The sequence below is a fragment of the Trichosurus vulpecula genome, chromosome 5 (genome assembly GCF_011100635.1).
Source record: "Trichosurus vulpecula isolate mTriVul1 chromosome 5, mTriVul1.pri, whole genome shotgun sequence".
In the NCBI taxonomy this organism is placed as follows: domain Eukaryota; kingdom Metazoa; phylum Chordata; class Mammalia; order Diprotodontia; family Phalangeridae; genus Trichosurus; species Trichosurus vulpecula.
Genome location: NC_050577.1, coordinates 275,551,376 through 275,568,294, shown reverse-complemented (window position 1 = coordinate 275,568,294; position 16,919 = coordinate 275,551,376). Strand labels below are relative to the sequence as shown.

Sequence of the window (16,919 nt, the reverse complement as noted above, 5' to 3'; positions counted from 1 at the left end):
ACAAGCTCACTCCCAGACCCCTTGATGCACAACCTCTGCGCTCCAGCCCTCTCTAGCACTTAGCCATCTGACCTCAGAAAGAGGGAGGCATCAGAGAAACAGACATCTGTGAAAGAGGGATAGGAAAAGGCAGGGAGGCTGGCAGTCACACTGAGTTCTGTTATCCCCTCTTTCCCAGATCTAGGGTACCCCGCGCACACAAGCACACGGCACAGAGACACACTCACACACACTCAAGCACGCACGCGCACGCGCCCCCCACCCGACCGCCCGCCTTCTTGCCTCCCTGCCTCCCCGCCTCCCCGCCTCCCAGCCTCCCTGGCCGGACGATGGATCCCTGCAGATCCCTAGGCTGAAAGCACAGCGCGCCGAGCCAAGCCGGACACAGCTGAACCGAGCTGATCGGGCGGGTGGGCTGAGCCGGACCGGGCGGGCCGCTCCCTGCAGGGCTCTGCGAGGCGCGGCGCATCGGCCGGGGGCTCTCCCGCTCTCAGCCATGAGCCCCTCGGTGGTTCGGCGCTGAGCAGGCGTCTGGTCCCAGCTCTCCAGGACCCGCCGCCGATCGCTGGGCTCCCGGAACTACCCCAGGTTGGTCCCCAACGCGCGTGTCGCACGCCCTGGGTAGCCTCATCACCCAGAAGCAGGGGCTCTCCCTCCCTCTCCTCCTGGGCTCCTAGGGTGGTGCGGTGGCTGAGGAGATAGCGTGGGGGGTGTGGGGCAGGCAGAAGACCTCGCTGCGGCGAGAATCTATGGAGTGGGGGTTCTGGGGCAGGGAAAGCCCTCTGTCAGAGGGAACCGCCCCCCCCCCCCATCCTTCCACCCGGGCTGCCCTCCAACCTCTCTCTTACACACACACACACACACACACACACACACACACAGAAAGCTATAGGGACTTGCAGGTAAGAAAACAGCCCCCCTTCCCCCCAGCCTGTAAGGATGCCCTGACCCTGAATTCATCCACGGGGAGAGTACTGGTCCATGTGACACCCATATTAAAAAAGAGCCCCCAGCACATGGGGGGTGGGGAAATCTTTTTACTAGGAAGAGAGGGAGGGAGTTGGGGCGGGGGGGGGGGGGGGGGCTGTCCCTGAGTGACAGGCAAGAACTCCTATGCCCTGGGAATATATGAGACATCTCTCCTGCCCCATATTGCTTCATCTTGGGGATCTCCTATTCTGGGGTCAAGCATATTCACAGAGAGATCCCTCGTCCTAAGCTGACCACATCAGGAGAGACTCTGCCCCAGACTACCCCACGTTTGGAGGAACCCCCATTCTGGGCAGAGTGGCTCCAAGCCTTGGGTTAAGCAGGTCTGGGGGATTCCCTGCACTGGAGTCAGTTGGACTGGAGGGAGTTTCCAGGGGTAGTCGGAAGAATACTTCTTAGCCCTCTCCTCTTCCCATCCACATTCTCCATCTTCTCCATATAGGAAGACAAACCCTTTTTTCCACTCCCCAGGATATTCCCTGGGCAGGATGGAGCTGAAGGCAGATGAGGAAGAGGTGGGTGGTGTCCAGCCTGTCAGCATTCAGGCCTTTGCCAGCAGTTCCACCTTACATGGCCTGGCCCATATCTTCTCTTACGAGCGGCTGTCCCTGAAACGGGCACTGTGGGCCCTGTGCTTCCTGGGTTCCTTGGCTGTGCTGCTGTGTGTGTGTACGGAGCGTGTACAGTTTTACTTCCACTACCACCATGTCACCAAGCTGGATGAAGTGGCAGCCTCACACCTCACTTTCCCTGCCATCACCCTGTGCAACCTTAATGAATTTCGCTTCAGCCGAGTCTCCAAGAATGACCTGTACCATGCTGGTGAGCTGCTGGCCCTGCTCAACAACAGGTGGGCATCCTCCAATCCCTTCCCTGGCCTGGTCCCAGTCACCAAGTCCCCCTCTTCCTCCAGACATACCTATGAATGTACTTCTGTACCCTATCCCAGACATTCCTTCTGTCCAGGCCCTGCCCCTCAGGAGTTACCCTCACCTTAGTATTTGTATCCTTAGCTCGGGCTATATCTGAGTACCCTCATCACCACTTCCTTATATCCTCCTAATTCAGCTTGGAAAACACCACTCTTAGTGGTGTTTATGCTTTATTTACACCTGGCTCTCATTGAGTCTCTCCCTCCAAATGCTAAATTCCTTTTGGTGTTGCTTATCTCTGCTCCCAACTCAAGCTACCTCTGACTCTGGACCACCATGTTACCACCCCGCCCCCCCCCCCCCACACACACGCATACACAGACAATGACAGTTGGTATTCTCTGTGTCCCTGGCTTAGGGAGCCTAATTATGACCTCCATTCCTTGGATAGAGCCCAGTCCCTTCCCCAGTGACTATGGAATCTTTAGGAGCAATGAAGCACCCATTAAGGCTAGGCACCAAAGTGTCCATAACCCCACATACACTGGGATAAAGAGTAGAAGTTAATGACATAGGTCATGTCCCTCCTCTTCAGCCCTCCTGCTTGCTTCTCTCCTGGCACTGTCCCTTGAAGTTGTGTGCCTGGACCTCTAGGGAGACTCTTTATGTGCCTATCTTTGAGAGCTCTCAACTCACCTAGTAGTCACAGGTGCTACCCTGGGGACATTTGCTGAGATATTGACTGAACCCGAGAATATAATTTTCCATTCTGTTTCCAAATGGTCAGGAAGTATTCTGGGCAATCATGCTGGTGTGAGTGGAAAGAGTGCTGTATTTGGAGTTAAAAGGCCCTTGCTCTGCTGCTTACAACCTGTGTGGCCATGGGCAAATCTCTTAACTTCTCTGGTTCTCATATCTAAGATTCGGGGGTGGACTAATTGACTAGATGTCCCTTATAACTCCGAGCCTATGGTCCTAGAATGTCTAGCTCCCCATTTTCATTCCAGCCCCCCATAAAGCCCAAGGTCTGAATGGGACCCTTACCCCAATATGTCTTCTGCCCCAGCCATCATGATCATATCCCAACCCACCCCCCTTTTACCTGTTGCTTCCCAGTCCTCTGTCTCCATAGTCAGGTCACCTTTTTTTTCAGTCATGGAAAGAAAAAAGAGGAGCAAGGCTTAAGTGTTTGCTAGACTGAGTTGCAACCCCCCTCTCTCTGGCCCAGGTATGAGATCCCAGACACACAGATGGCAGATGAAAAACAGTTGGAAATGCTACAGGACAAGGCCAACTTCCGAAACTTTAAGCCCAAACCCTTCAACATGCTGGAGTTCTATGACCGAGCTGGACATGACATCCATGACATGTTGCTGTCGTGCCACTTTCGGGGTGAAGTCTGCAGTGCTGATGACTTCAAAGTGGTGAGGGAAGTGGTGTTTGCTTGGGAGTGTGTGGGAGTCAGTCAGGTGGGTTACTTTAGTTGTGGGAAGGGCTAGACTTAGGATTTATCGTGGAAGTGATTTGCTTAGAATGGGGAGGGGTGTTTCTTAGCTGCTTTGGGAGCACAGTGTTTGCTCAGCGTTCAGAGTGGGAGGGCAGTGTTGCTTAGCACTTAGAGGTTGGTATCTCAGGATGAGTGGGGTGTCCCTAGCCCCTTCAGCTTTTACATTTCTTGACTCCAGGAGCTGCCAGTCCCACGCACCCCTTTCCACCCCACTCATGCTGCCATGGCCCTGCCCAACCCCGACTGCGTCCCAGACCAACCCCTCTGTCCCATTGCTGTGGAACAGAAATATCAGAGTAGGGGCTCACTCATACCAGGTTGGTACCAGGGTGGTTCTCTCTACCAGGGATAGAGCAAACAGGGGAGGGAAGGCACAACAGTCAGGCAGGGGACCTCTCTCACAATCTAATTGAGTTAGATGGCTGCAATCGTCATAGAGCCAGGGTAGAGGTGAGGGGTAAGAGATTAAAGAGCATGGGTAAGGCCTCTGGAGCACAGTCCAGATGGAGGTTCTAGTTCTGCCAACTTCTTCTGTTAGGCCTGAATCAATAATAATAGTGATTTCTAACATTTATATAGCACTTATGTGGAAGAATGGGAAAAAACCAAGTAAACTGGAGCAGAAATTTGTAAAGCAAAGCCAGCGAGGGTGGCTTTCTGGCTCAGGTAGAATCACATCTTTCAGGGAAGGAGCAGTGTTTATTATATGGCTAGAGAGGAGTAGGGATGGGGTAAAAGTTGATTAGTCAAGGTCCCTATTGCTAAGGTTTGAGGCTAATCTAGTATAATAACACTTTTACCCAGTTTCATGGTTAGGGATGTAACAGGATGTGGGGGGGCTAGGCTGTTTCTCAGAACAGGCTGTATACCAGGGTACCATGGCACATACGATTTTGGGTTACTTGTGTTGTAGGCATGAATAGGAGAGTATAGACATATATGTGTAAACAAAATGGAGTAATTCTCAAAATGGAGTACCTCTGGATCCATACTTCCGCCCTTTTGTGCTGTGCAAGCACAACAACCTGACTAAAAGGGGCCATGGATCAAATTCTTATAAGTGTGAGATGGTTAGGCGTGCCCTTCGAGATTAGGGTTTCCAAGGATTTGACACTCAAAGTAGTCAGCCATCCTAAAGAGAGCACAAAGAACTATTTTTTAGTCTGGTGGTTATAAGTCAAGAGACACAAACTTACACTAGGAAACAAGTACATTATGGCCATGTGTATCATAAAAAAATCAGAGTCCCGTGCTTCCTTTCATGTCGTGAAAGTTGAACAAACTTATAGTCATAATCTCATACATCCCTTGAAAAGACAAACCTCATGAAACAGAATCTATAGGTAAACTAAGTCAGGTTACAGATTAAACTACTAATTTAGAGGGTTCACAATAGAGTGATTGAGAGGGGAGATTTAAATATCACCATTTAGCTGGGTTGCTGACAAATAACTAAACCACTTTAGGAAGCTCAAACTTCCCCTTGGTTTCTACCTGAGGAATGTCAGATGACTTATTTCCATAAATCAAGTTTCGGTCAGGTGAGGTTAATATAAACAGAAGAGAAGCTTTCAGTTCAACAAAAGTTACAGGAGGAATGACCCTGATTCCCAAACAGCAAAAAGAAGAAAAAAAATAGAAAAGAAAAAGTGATTTAGTCATACCCTTCTTGCAGGCAAACATAAATATCATAAAACGTTAAAGCCAAAGTAATACCATAATCATCGTTGCTACTGAATAACACCAAGTCACCTTGTCCCTGGTAACCCACTCCCAAAATCCATGTGCTTAGAAGGAATTTTTTTGAGCCCCAGCTATCCCATGCAATCATCTGGTCTCTGGAAACATCTTTCTTTGGAAATTCTGTAATAGGCCTCATTCTCGTGGCAGCTCTGGAGGGGTCTCCTTCTAGTAGATCCACTTCACTGGTTCCAGGTTACTTGCAGAGATTTCCTACATAATACTGCTAAAATCATCCACTAACAATACTCAATACCATTTAATATAGCCTCCTAGATTTGGTTTTCCAGTAACTAGTTCAAGTGAAAACCAGTCCAAACCTTATGGAGCTAATCCTCTTAACAACAGTACTATAGAACAGCAAATTATAAACCCATAGTTCACTTGGTAGTTCAGAGAATTTCAGTTTTTACATACAATTTGCTCTTACTATCTTTACCTGAACCCTGTACCAGATATGGACAATGTCATCAACAGCCTGAAGGGAAGAATCTTAATAAGGATCCATGAGGGCCTGGCTTGGAAAATGTACCCTTCTTCTGTCTCTTAATATTATCAGAGAGACTTCAAAACAGGAAAAGAATATGATTTTAAAATTTCTTCACAATTATTAATGTAATTTTACATGCAAAATCCTTAACCTAATTTTGAGAACATGTTACTAAAGCATACTCAAAGCCCACGTATTCCATTTGAAACATTTGGAGGCCAATCATATATGTATCCTTGTTCTTAGAGAAAATAGTCTAATTTTGTTGCTTTCTCAAAGTTTACTACTTCATTAAAAATTAAAAATTTTTACATTTTTATCTTATCCCCCTCTTTTGAGGATATCTTTCTGTCTGATAGCTATATCCAAAGGTGGTTGTTGACAAGCTATACACACACACATATAAATATGTATATGTGTATGGGTATACCCATACATACACATATATATGTATGTATAAAATCTTCATATCATGCTGAAACAATGAGATACTTTAAGGATCTATTTGCAAGGCGATGGCAAGCTGAAGAACTCATTCACCTAGTTGCTTAAGATATGAAGCTGACCACAAATTCATATTGCCTATTAACCCCTAAGGCAAAATAAAATCTTTGAATCTAAGGTCTTTTGTTACTAAATTGGCTCAAAGATGTAACTTTAATATTTAAAATTTTATTAGCAGTTTTAGTTGTGTCTTCATGATCCCATTTGGGGTTTTCTTGGCAGAGATACTGGGGTGGTTTGCCATTTCCTTCTCCAGCTCATTTTACAGATGAGGAATTGAGGCAAACAGGGTTAAGTGACTCGTCCAGGGTGACACAGTTAAGTAAGTGTCTGAGGCCAGATTTGAACTCGTGGAGATAAAGGCTTCCTGACTCCAAGCTCAGCACTCTATCCATTGTGCTACCTAGCTACTCCAGGTAGCCATCATAAGTGATGAAGAAACAATCTTTCAAATAAAGCTCACTCTTTACTATAAACAAACTTGCAAGTCCTCTCACTTTGGCTAGGGGTGGTCTTAGCTCCTTATCAAACCATTTCATTTTGTCAGCTTCTCTCACAGAGTTGATAAGTTCTTATGACTCTGCCCAAAAAGAACGTCTCAAAGAACTTCACAGAAAAGGACATCCTAAGAATTCTGTAGTACTCTTTTTCCAAACTGGAAGTCATCATTATCATCCATTTTAAAGCAAAATATACCCCATTAAATACTTAAGAATTTTAAACTTTGTGACTACATTCTTCACCTGCTCCATTCATAATCTAACAGGCATCTAGATTAAAAGAGAAGTTAATTATTCTAATGTTTTTTGCTGTTTAGTCGTTTCAGTCATGTCTGACTCTTTGTGACCCCATTTTGGGGTTTTCTTGGCAAAGATACTGGAGTGTTTGCATATCCTTCTCCTGCTCATTTTACAGATGAGGAAACTTTGGCAAATAGGATTAACTTTCTTGCCCAGGGTCACACAGCTAAGCCAGTGTCGGAGGCCAGATTTGAACTCAGGAAGATAAGTCTTCCTGACTCCAGGCATGGTTGCTCTATCCACCCTGCCACTTAGCCGCCCTATTTCTAATGTTACAATTGAATTACTCTCCAGATGTTATTTTTCTCAAAGTAACAGCAGGTCTCATATGATGACGTCCCCCAAAAAATCACAATGCAAGAAAGATTGGAAGCTCCACAATAACATAAACAGAATTGTGGATTTAAAAAATATAACACAAAACTTTTTTTCCCCAGTCAAATAACATCGATTCAGTTGAATGCATTTATGAATCCTCAAATAGAAATCACCATCTATCAATTTGGCATTTTATTCTAATATATACCAATTGTAATAAAAAACCAGTATAGAGTAAATAATAATAATAACCAGCATTTATATAGTACTTACCATGTGGCAGGCACTGTGCTAATCACTTAACAATTACTATGTCATTTGATTCTTACGATAACCCTGGGAGGTAGGTGCTATTGTTATACCATTTTACAGACAAGGAAACTGAGGCAGGGGTGAAGTGATTTACTCAGGGTCACACAACTAGTAAGTTTCTGGGATCGGATTGTAACTCAGGTTTCCCTGATACGTGCAGTCTCCAAACATCAAACAGTTTGAAATGATTCAACAGAATTTAATTGTTTAGTTCAATTAGTCACTAAGTCGCCTAAGTTGAAATAGACTGTACAACTTGAGAAGTAAAAGTACAGCAATTAATTGATTTTGGGAACAAAATGGAGAAGTTCTCAAAGTGGAGTAGCTCTGAATCCACACTTATATGTGCCAGGCACTGTGCTAAGTGCTTCACAATTACTACCCCATCTGATCCTCACAACAACTCTGGGACATAGGTGCTATCATAATCTCCATTTTACATATGGGGAAACTAAGGCAGACAAGGGTGAAATGACTTGACAAGGGTCATACAGCTAGCAAGTATCCGAAGAAAGATTTGTATTCAAATCTTCCTGACTCCAAGCCCACTGCACCATCTAGCTGCCTAATCAAGTATTAAAGGGAGAGAGGTTCCTTACTAGGATCTTAGGTTCTGAGCTGGAAAAGACCTTAACAGGACACTAGTTCAACTCCTTCACTTTACATACTTTGTAATCTGTGGCCTAGATGGGAAAAGTGACTTGCCCTAGGTAACAACAACTCCCATTTATGAAGCATTTTAAGATACTCAGAGTGCTTTCTTCATGGCGCTATGCCCTATTAGCCAGAGGCAATAGTCAATCGAGGTTGAATCAATCAAGGTGTAATTTGTTTACTATTCCCACTTTAGAGATAAGGAGCTACTCTTCGGAGAGGTGACATGATTTGCCCAAAGATACACAGCCAAGTAAGTTTCAGAGGCCGAATATGAACTAAGTTCTCCTGACTTCCATTTCAGCATTCTTTCCATGAGACCAAACTGCTAACCTAGAAACATCCACCTCAAGGCCAGTTGTCCCTAGTTGAATGTTTGGGAATCCCAGTTCTGTATTTGATTTGGGGTATTATTAATTATTATTATTATTAATAATACAAAGCACCTCCCTATCTATCAGGTAACTGAATCCTTATGACAACCCTACAAAGTAGTAGTATCTCTGATACAAATGCAGAAACTGAAACACAAAGACATTCAATTCAGTTTCATTCAGTGAGCGTTTGGGTTGAGCATCGGCTAGGTACAAGTTAATATGATGGGCACTGGGAATAGAAAGACAAAAATGAAAACCAGCCTCTATCCTCAAGTAGCTTACATTCTACCGGGGATATGACCTGCACATGGATAAGAATTTGAGAAGAGACGAGTACTAACTCATACTATTAGAAACTAGTAAGGGGATCAAAGAAAGGCTTATAGCAAAAAGAACATGAGCCGAACCCAAAAGGAGACTTAGGAGTCCAAGAGGCAATGGTGAAGAGAGAGGCACAGAAAACTGCAAAAGCGTGGGGTGGAAGATAGAATGTCAAGTTCACAGAAAATCAAGTAGTCCTTTTGGCTGGAATGTATAGAGTGTGTAAAGGGGAGCCATGTGAAGTTAGTCTGGAAAAATAGGAACAGGTTGTGGAAGTCTTTAAATACCAAGCATGTTCAGAATTACACGGTCTTGGAAAGATTGTTTTGGCAACTCTATGGAGCATGGATTGAAGAGAGGAGAGACTGAAAGCAAGGAGATCAATTAGGAAGCTATTGCAGTAGTCTAGGGGGAGAGATGATGAGCGCCTGAACTAAAATGGCGGCCATGACAATGGCAAGAAGGGGATGGATGCAAGAGATATTGGTAACTGACAAGACTTGGCAACTGATTGAATTTGGTGGGGATGGAGAAACATTTATATAGTGCTTAAAGCAAAAGTGCTTTTCCTATATTATCTCACTTTATGTCCACAACAACCCTAAGAGGTAGGTGCTATTACTACCCACATTTTACAGATGAGGAAACTGAGGCTGAAGGTGAAGATTACAGAATTATAAGCATCTGAGACAGGATTAAAACTCAGGTCTTCTTGGACTCTGGGTCCAGTGCTCTATCCATTTCACCAAACTGTCTCCAAGGAGGAGGATTTGAAAATGACTCCAAATTGCTCAAGGTCAGACATCCAACTAATGGCAAAATCCAGGATTAGAATCCTGGATCATCTGACTCCCAGCCCACTGCCTTGTTCACTGGACCATGATGTTGATGCTGGAATCACTGACTCTGCTCCCAGTTGGGGGAATTATTTTTCTAAAATCAGGTTTGCCTTTATTGACTGAAACCTTCTTGGATCTTCTCCTGCCTTTTCCCTGGCTCTTCTGCCCTGCCATCAATGCTCTCTGTCTCTGGTCTTCTTCCCCCCAGACCTCCCATGTCTGCAGAACTTCTGTAAATAATAAGACATACAGTGGAAATGGCTTTTTTTTTTTTGCAAGTAGCTAGCAGATTGGGAATATCTCTCTCTTCCTTTCTCCTAATCCTGACCCCAGTGATGTTGTATGGAACATTGCCAATTCCTCAAAGCTCTTTCTGTTGAGATGTAGCAAAGATGTATGCTCTTTCCCTAACCATGTTTGTTGATGTCCTTGGAATTTGTCTGAAACTCAACTTCCTTGTCTCTTTCTTGGACGTCCTTTACCCCAACCTAAAAACAACTTGCATTTGAGAGGCAGAGTGGTTTGAGAGTTAGCCTTGGCATCACCTGGGTTCAAATCCTGCTTCTGGCTGTGTCACTCCAGCTGGGCGAGTCACTTAATTTCTCAGTGTCCTAGAAAACTCCCTAAAACTATGAGATTTAGCTGGGTTGCCAATCTGCTTTTGTGGAGGGAGGTCCCCTCGCTGACACAAATGAAGTTGCAGATCTGAACCAAAACCAAAATCAACGTAGCACTTATATAAAGCACTTTACGTACGTAACTTCCTTTATTCTCACAATACTCCTGTGAGGCAGGCTGTGTAACTGTCATCACCTGCCTTATTGCAAATGAGAAGACAGACTCAGAGGAAGTGAATGATTTGCACAAGGTGCATGCTAGTAAATGGTGTTGTGAGAGCTTAAGTATAGGTCTTCTGACTCTAAGTCCAGTTTTCTTTCCATCATCCAAAGGGCAAAAGCATCATCGAAGCTCTTCTCCCTGACTGTGTTCTCAGGATTGAGACATTGGGTATTTGGGACAAAGAGAGGGTCCCTTGGACAGCTGTAGACCAGAAAGGCCAGAGGAAAAAGGTCATGACCTTTCATTTGTTTAGAGAAGATCTGAAGGGATGATGGGTTCATACTAGTATTAAAGCATAAAGATGAGATGCAAAAATATATAAGAAGTGATGTTGAGTTTCAGTTGGTCCAAATGAGGTTTCTCAGTGGTGATACTGAGAAATAATTGGTCCACGACAGTGGGAATGCTGCAGTTCATATCGTCTGAGGGAAATTCTGAGCAGTGATAACAAAATATAAGTGTTCAGGGGAGCTCAGAGCTTCTTTCTTTGCAAAAGATGCTGGCTCTGACTCTAGAGGCACAAGGAGGGTGAATGGATTCATGGTGCAGACCCAAAGAAGGCCTCCAGGGATGGAATGGAGCATACAGCACCACTTCCTAGTTTGGAGATCTCATGGAAAGTTAAGGTTTGCTGGACTCCTAAGACTGACTGAACTACAGTTGCAGCCTGCATCCATCTGAGAGACTTGGGCCTCTTAGCATCCTCTCTTCATTCATTTCGGACTGTCCCAAATGTGCAAAATATAAAGTACATAGCCGGAAGCTCACTTCCTGGCAACCTGTGCCTTGGAACTCTGAAACAGGCTAGCCCAATGTTGCAACCTCTAATTCCCTAGCTTACACACACACACACACACACACATTTTATATATATATATATATATATATACACACACACACACACACACACACACACACATATATATGTATATACATATATATATATATACACATACATACATATATACATACATTCTCCACAGGTGCCTCCAAAGATGACTCCATGATAGCATCCCCTCCCATACAAAGGGTTCTTCCTCGTTTTCTTGGCTCCCTCTGACCTTACTGGCACACAGGATTATTTTCAGTTGTCATTTTTTAGTTGTGTTCAACACTTCTTGGAAAAAATACTGGAGTGGCTTGCCATTTCCTTCTCCAGCTCATTTTACAGATGAGGAAACTGAGGCAAACAGGGTTAAGTGACTTGGTCAGGGTCACACACCTTAATAAGTGTCTGAGGCCAGATTTGAACTCAGGTTTTCCTGATTCTAGGTCCAGCACTCCATTAATTCATCATACCATCCAGCTGCCTCAGGGATAACAATAGTAAATAGCTCACATTTGTACAGTGTTTACTATGTGCCAGGCACTGTCCTAAGCGCTTTATGATTATTTTCTCATTTGGTCCTCACAACAACCTGGGAGGTAAGTGGTATTATTACCCCCGTTTTGCAGATGAGAAAACTGAAGCAAGCAGCAGGAAAGTGACTTTCCCAGGGTCACATAGCAAGGAAGTGTCTGAGGTTGTATTTCAAACTCAGGTCTTCCCGACTCCAAGCCCAATGTCTATCCACTTCTATGCCTCTCAAAGCTCCCAACTAGGAACGGACACCCCAGCTTCCTGGAGCTCTCCCGACACCTTTGCTGTAATTCAGCCAGAGGATAGAAGCTGTAGAATTCCAGATGGAATTCCCTGCTGCCTGGTTTTGAAGAGATGATTCATGGGCCCCAGGACACTTGGGTGCCCCCTCTTTGTGATCATCCCTGGCAGAGGCTGAGCCATCTTGGGAGAGTGGGTGAATGCAAAAAGCCTCAGCAGATCTAGAGAGAAATCATGGGCTGGGAGATCCCAAGGGGCAGGCAAGGTCATGAGTAAGGTAAAGGAAAAGGTCCAGTGAGACACTCCTCCCTGTGAATGCCCAGAAATCTCACTGATAAAATTCTCAACTTTCCATTCCCAGTTGTCCCAAAGGTGAACTCAAAAGCTTAACTCCAAGTCCCCCAACTCTCTTGACCTTCTTTCCTTACAGCCTGGGTGATCAGTTGCCAGGGCAACAGGGTTTGTGCTCCCTGCCTCCCAGGCTACCATTACCCTGGGTGAGGGGCTGGGGCCTTGGGCAGAGAAGGGGCACGGAGTGAGGGAAGGGGTGTTGTGGAGCTGCAGCTGCATGCTGATGCTGGGGGGAGGGGGTGTGGCAGGGGGAGCGGGAGCAGCTGCAGCCAGGGCCTCGGTGCCCAGCTGCACCTTATTTGTCCCTGGCAGTGGGAGAAGCTGATGTGGATAGAATGCTGAACAACGCAGGAATGGGGGGAGGGGGGAGATCACAAATAAGTGCCCAGTTTGTACGGGTGCCCTGCCCTTCCCCCCAGCCTCCATCCCTCTTCTACTGAAGCCGGGTTCAGAACCTTTCACCAGGGGTATGGCAGGAGGGGAATAGGGACTCTTGTAGGAACCTTGGGCCAGAAAAGGACAAGCAGAAGGACAGAAAAGCAATTGTGAGGGAGAACTGGGGCAGAAAGAAAAGGGGGTAAGTAAAAGGAAAAAAAAAGATAAAGCATTCAGGCTGTGTGGGACAATAATCCCTGAAAATGAAATAAAATCAGAGGTTTCTTAAGGTAAAGACAGAGGCTTTATTTGCAAGTCTCCCGTGAGAATTGGGCATCGCCCACTCCAGAATGGTCTGGGGTGGGGAGGCAAGTTTCAGAAGGCAGACAGTCAGTTTATATACCCCTTAAAGGCCCTCTCCCAAAACCCCCTTACAAAAACAATTCTAAGGAGCTCCAAAAATCCCCTTACAAAAACAATTCTAAGAAGCTCCAAAACCCCCCTTACAAAAATAACTCTAAGAAGCCCCCAAAACCCCCTGAACCTCTATCCCCATCCGTGGTGGGGGGGAGGGGGATAGTTGGCCCCACATTCTTGAAACAAGGAAAGATTCTTAATCTAACACCTTAACCTCTGTTACAGGCATGCTCACCCTATGTGCATGCAGGATATGGATACATGTGGCGTATGTGCAAGTTTAAGCGGGGGAACGGGGGGGGGGGGTTTAATTCTTAAACTTAAAGATATAGTTCAGGCGTTATGGAAGCTAAAATACTAAGTATCCTTTTCCTTAAATGAGAGACTTTCATTCATTCCACTCAAGGCCAGTGAAGAATGAGGTGGGATAAAGTAGCTCAGGGTTAGCCAAGGTTTAATGTGGTACTATGACCTATGGGGCAACCCCCACCCTTAGCTCCACCATCTTTTATTAATTCCCCTTCCCTACACACCCCGACACCCACTGCTCTCTTCTCTCCCAGGAGGATCTTGCCCCACCCTTTCCCAACTCACTTCAAGAGCTCAAGCTGGGTTTATCTCAGGGTCTGAGACATTCCCAGTAGTGGGAAGCAAGGAGATCCTGAGGGCAGGATTTTTTTCCCTTCTCTTTCTAGTTTCCGACTTCCCAGGCTGCAGTCTGCTAAGTGGCTGCTCTAAGCTAATTGATCGCCAGACTGTTGGCTAAAGTAATAGGGAATTGATATAAGTAACTAAGTGCCTCTGGGGGCAGGAGCCAGGAATGAGCTAGGGGGAGGAGCAGCTTTGGGTCTTGGACCTCTTGTGCTAAATGGGTCCAGGGTTATCTATCCTTGAAGGACGTGACTTATATGTTCAAGATTACAGCTATGGGCTAAGGGCTTATGGGGGAAAGAGGGACAGAGTCTAATGGAGTTCCTAGGGATTATCTACATGTGGATAGAGATTGCTACTAAGGCTCCTGAAATGACTCTACTGAAAACATTTTCAAATGTGTGTGACTCTGGGAGAGGGGTAAGCACTAGGGATAGAGAGGCTCCGGAGAAGGGAGCTAAGTACCAAGTATGAGTGAGAGGACCTAAATCCTGAAAATGGGGATAGGCCATAGAGACAGAGATCAAGGTGAAATAGCAGAACTGCAGAGGTCCTCAAACATTGAGTGATGGCAAGGTGCTTTATTTCAGTTACCTCTAATTTTGCCCCATCTCCTCCTGAAACCTGCTACGCCATCTTAATTCATCTCTTCAGTAAACCTCTGTGGTATAGAATTCTTAGGACCTCTGTGCTCCCTGTACTCCTCCCTTTCTTCTCCCTGACATGAGCTGAGAATATATGTATATATATATATATATGGAGAGAGAGAGAGAGAGAGAGAGAGAGTGAGAGAGAGAGATGCGTGTGTGTGTGTATGGTATATATATGTATATGGTATATATATGCATATGATATATATATATGCTGTATGTATGTATATGGTATTTATGTATACATGTGTATATATACATATGTGTGTGTATATATATATGTATGTACATATATATACACACACACACATACCAAATAGATCGAGTAAGGTAATATTTATAAAGCAATTAGAACAATGCCTGGTGTATTGTAGTTGCTTCTGTCCTGATTCTGGAGATTTTCTACCTCCTTTGGGCCAGGACTCTCTGGGAGTTGCCCTAAGCAATTGATAAGGTTGGGGAGGTAGGTCTTACACACATTGAATTCAGGGATGAGTAGAGAATGAAGCTGGGTGTTAGAATTCCTGGGTTCTGTTCTCTGCTATTAAACTCTCCCCCTCTGCTTTTCATGACTTATCTCCCTCCTCTGTTCTCCAGTATTTCTTGCTCTGATCCCACCTACTTACTAGTTGGATTCCTCTTGAGATATTCACTGCCAAGGTTCAGCACCTCCCTCGGCTGCTGGAGCCACTGGCAGAAGAGAGAGGAGCCAGCAAGGAACACCCATCATTTTGTGCAGAGTGCCTGTCTATGCACATCTGTGCATCTCTGTAAAGTAGCATGGGATGTAAATGCTGTGTTTAAATTCGTGTTTTACAGTCTTCTCCCATCCCCAAGATTTAGGCCCTTCTACCCACAACTTGACTCTTTTTTCCATATTACAGACTCCCACCAAGTCTTCCAGTGCCTTATCATGGGCAGGGAGGTGACCCTGAGTCCTTCAGAACCATGCCCACAGAGCAGAATGCCTAGCAAAGGCTTCCAAGTGGGAAACGCTTTGAGTACAGGCCTGGCAGACTATCATCAGAAGACCAGCCTAGCTAAGTTCTAGGAGGGTCATCAACAGAAAGCCAGTCATTACCAAGTCCTGAAGATGTATACCAAACTAAACTCCATCTTTGTCATTCCATAACATGCCCAAAATTGCCATGCCTTTTAAGTAGTAAAGTCTCAAAGAAGAGTCCCCTTAAAAAACCACCAGGGTGTGAATAGGGCTCATCATAGTCACACCATCCCACAAGCTACTCCCCAGATTCTCTTTTCTTTGTTTAAGGCTACTCTCTAGGGAATGGGTTAAGAAGTCTGACTCATTTCCTCAAGATCCATCAAGGCCTTTAAAAGTAAATGTTTTCCAAACCATTGATGTATCTTTTCTGGAATGAGAGGGAGCCTTGAAGCCAGATAAATGTGGTACTTGATGAGTGACCATGCACCTGTCCATGTGCCTTTAATATGTTTTGACTGCCAAGGTATCAGATTTGGAAGCAATCTTGCCAAGTTAGGGGTCATGTTGCTACCATCTATAGCATAGTCTGGCTGGCACAGGGCTTTGTATGGCTTCTTGATAATCATCAGGATGTGTGTGAATGATTATGTGTGGATACATATGTGCCCAGTCTGAGGAAGGACTATGTATGCATGAACCTCTGCATATATGACAAGGGAAGCTTGTAAGAGTGTATATAACTAGGAGAGAGTATATGAACATTTCTATGGGAGTCTGTGTGTGTCACTGGGAATATGTGCGTGCATGTATATATACCTCTGTGCATAAAGAAGGATCATAGAATCTGTAGCCAGAAGGGACCTCAGAGGCCGTCTAGTCCAACCTACTTATTTTACAGATGGGGAAACTGAGGCCCAGAGAGGTTAAATGACTTGCTTGTTGTTACATAGGTTTGTAAGTGGCAGAACTGGACTTTGAACTGAGGTTTATTTGGATGAAATCTATGTCCCTATAGTGTCCATCCATTATAACATATCTCCATTCACAAATATACACATAAACAATCTTTCAGTTATATTTTCTGTCTCCAAAAACAGGAATCTTTCTTCAGTACCATGCATAAAACTCTGTGTGTGTATGTGTGTGTGTGTTGTAGTAGTAGTAGTAGTAGTAGTAGTAGTAGTAGAAATATGTGTATGTACACTTCTGTGTGCATAACCATGTACATTTTATATATTTGCATGTAACTTAGAGAATGTGTGACAGTGTGTATATGACTTGGTATGCTTGTGTGTGCAATTGTGGAGGTGTAAGATTTCAGCTTAATGTGAGGAAGAATTTCCTAATGAAGGTATCTGATAACGT

At 44.8% G+C, this 16,919-nt stretch overlaps 1 protein-coding gene across 1 annotated transcript in view; it reads left to right on the top strand.

Moving 5' to 3' along the window:
- Positions 1-224: 224 nt before the first annotated feature.
- ASIC1 (acid sensing ion channel subunit 1) overlaps positions 225-16,919 on the top strand; it is a 32,377-nt gene continuing 15,682 nt past the window's right edge. The window contains exons 1-3 of the mRNA XM_036762004.1: positions 225-588; positions 1,462-1,840; positions 3,091-3,286. Of these exons, the coding sequence (XP_036617899.1) occupies positions 1,479-1,840; positions 3,091-3,286 (558 nt within the window). The 5' untranslated portion in view covers positions 225-588; positions 1,462-1,478. The remainder of the gene's footprint in view (positions 589-1,461; positions 1,841-3,090; positions 3,287-16,919) is intronic.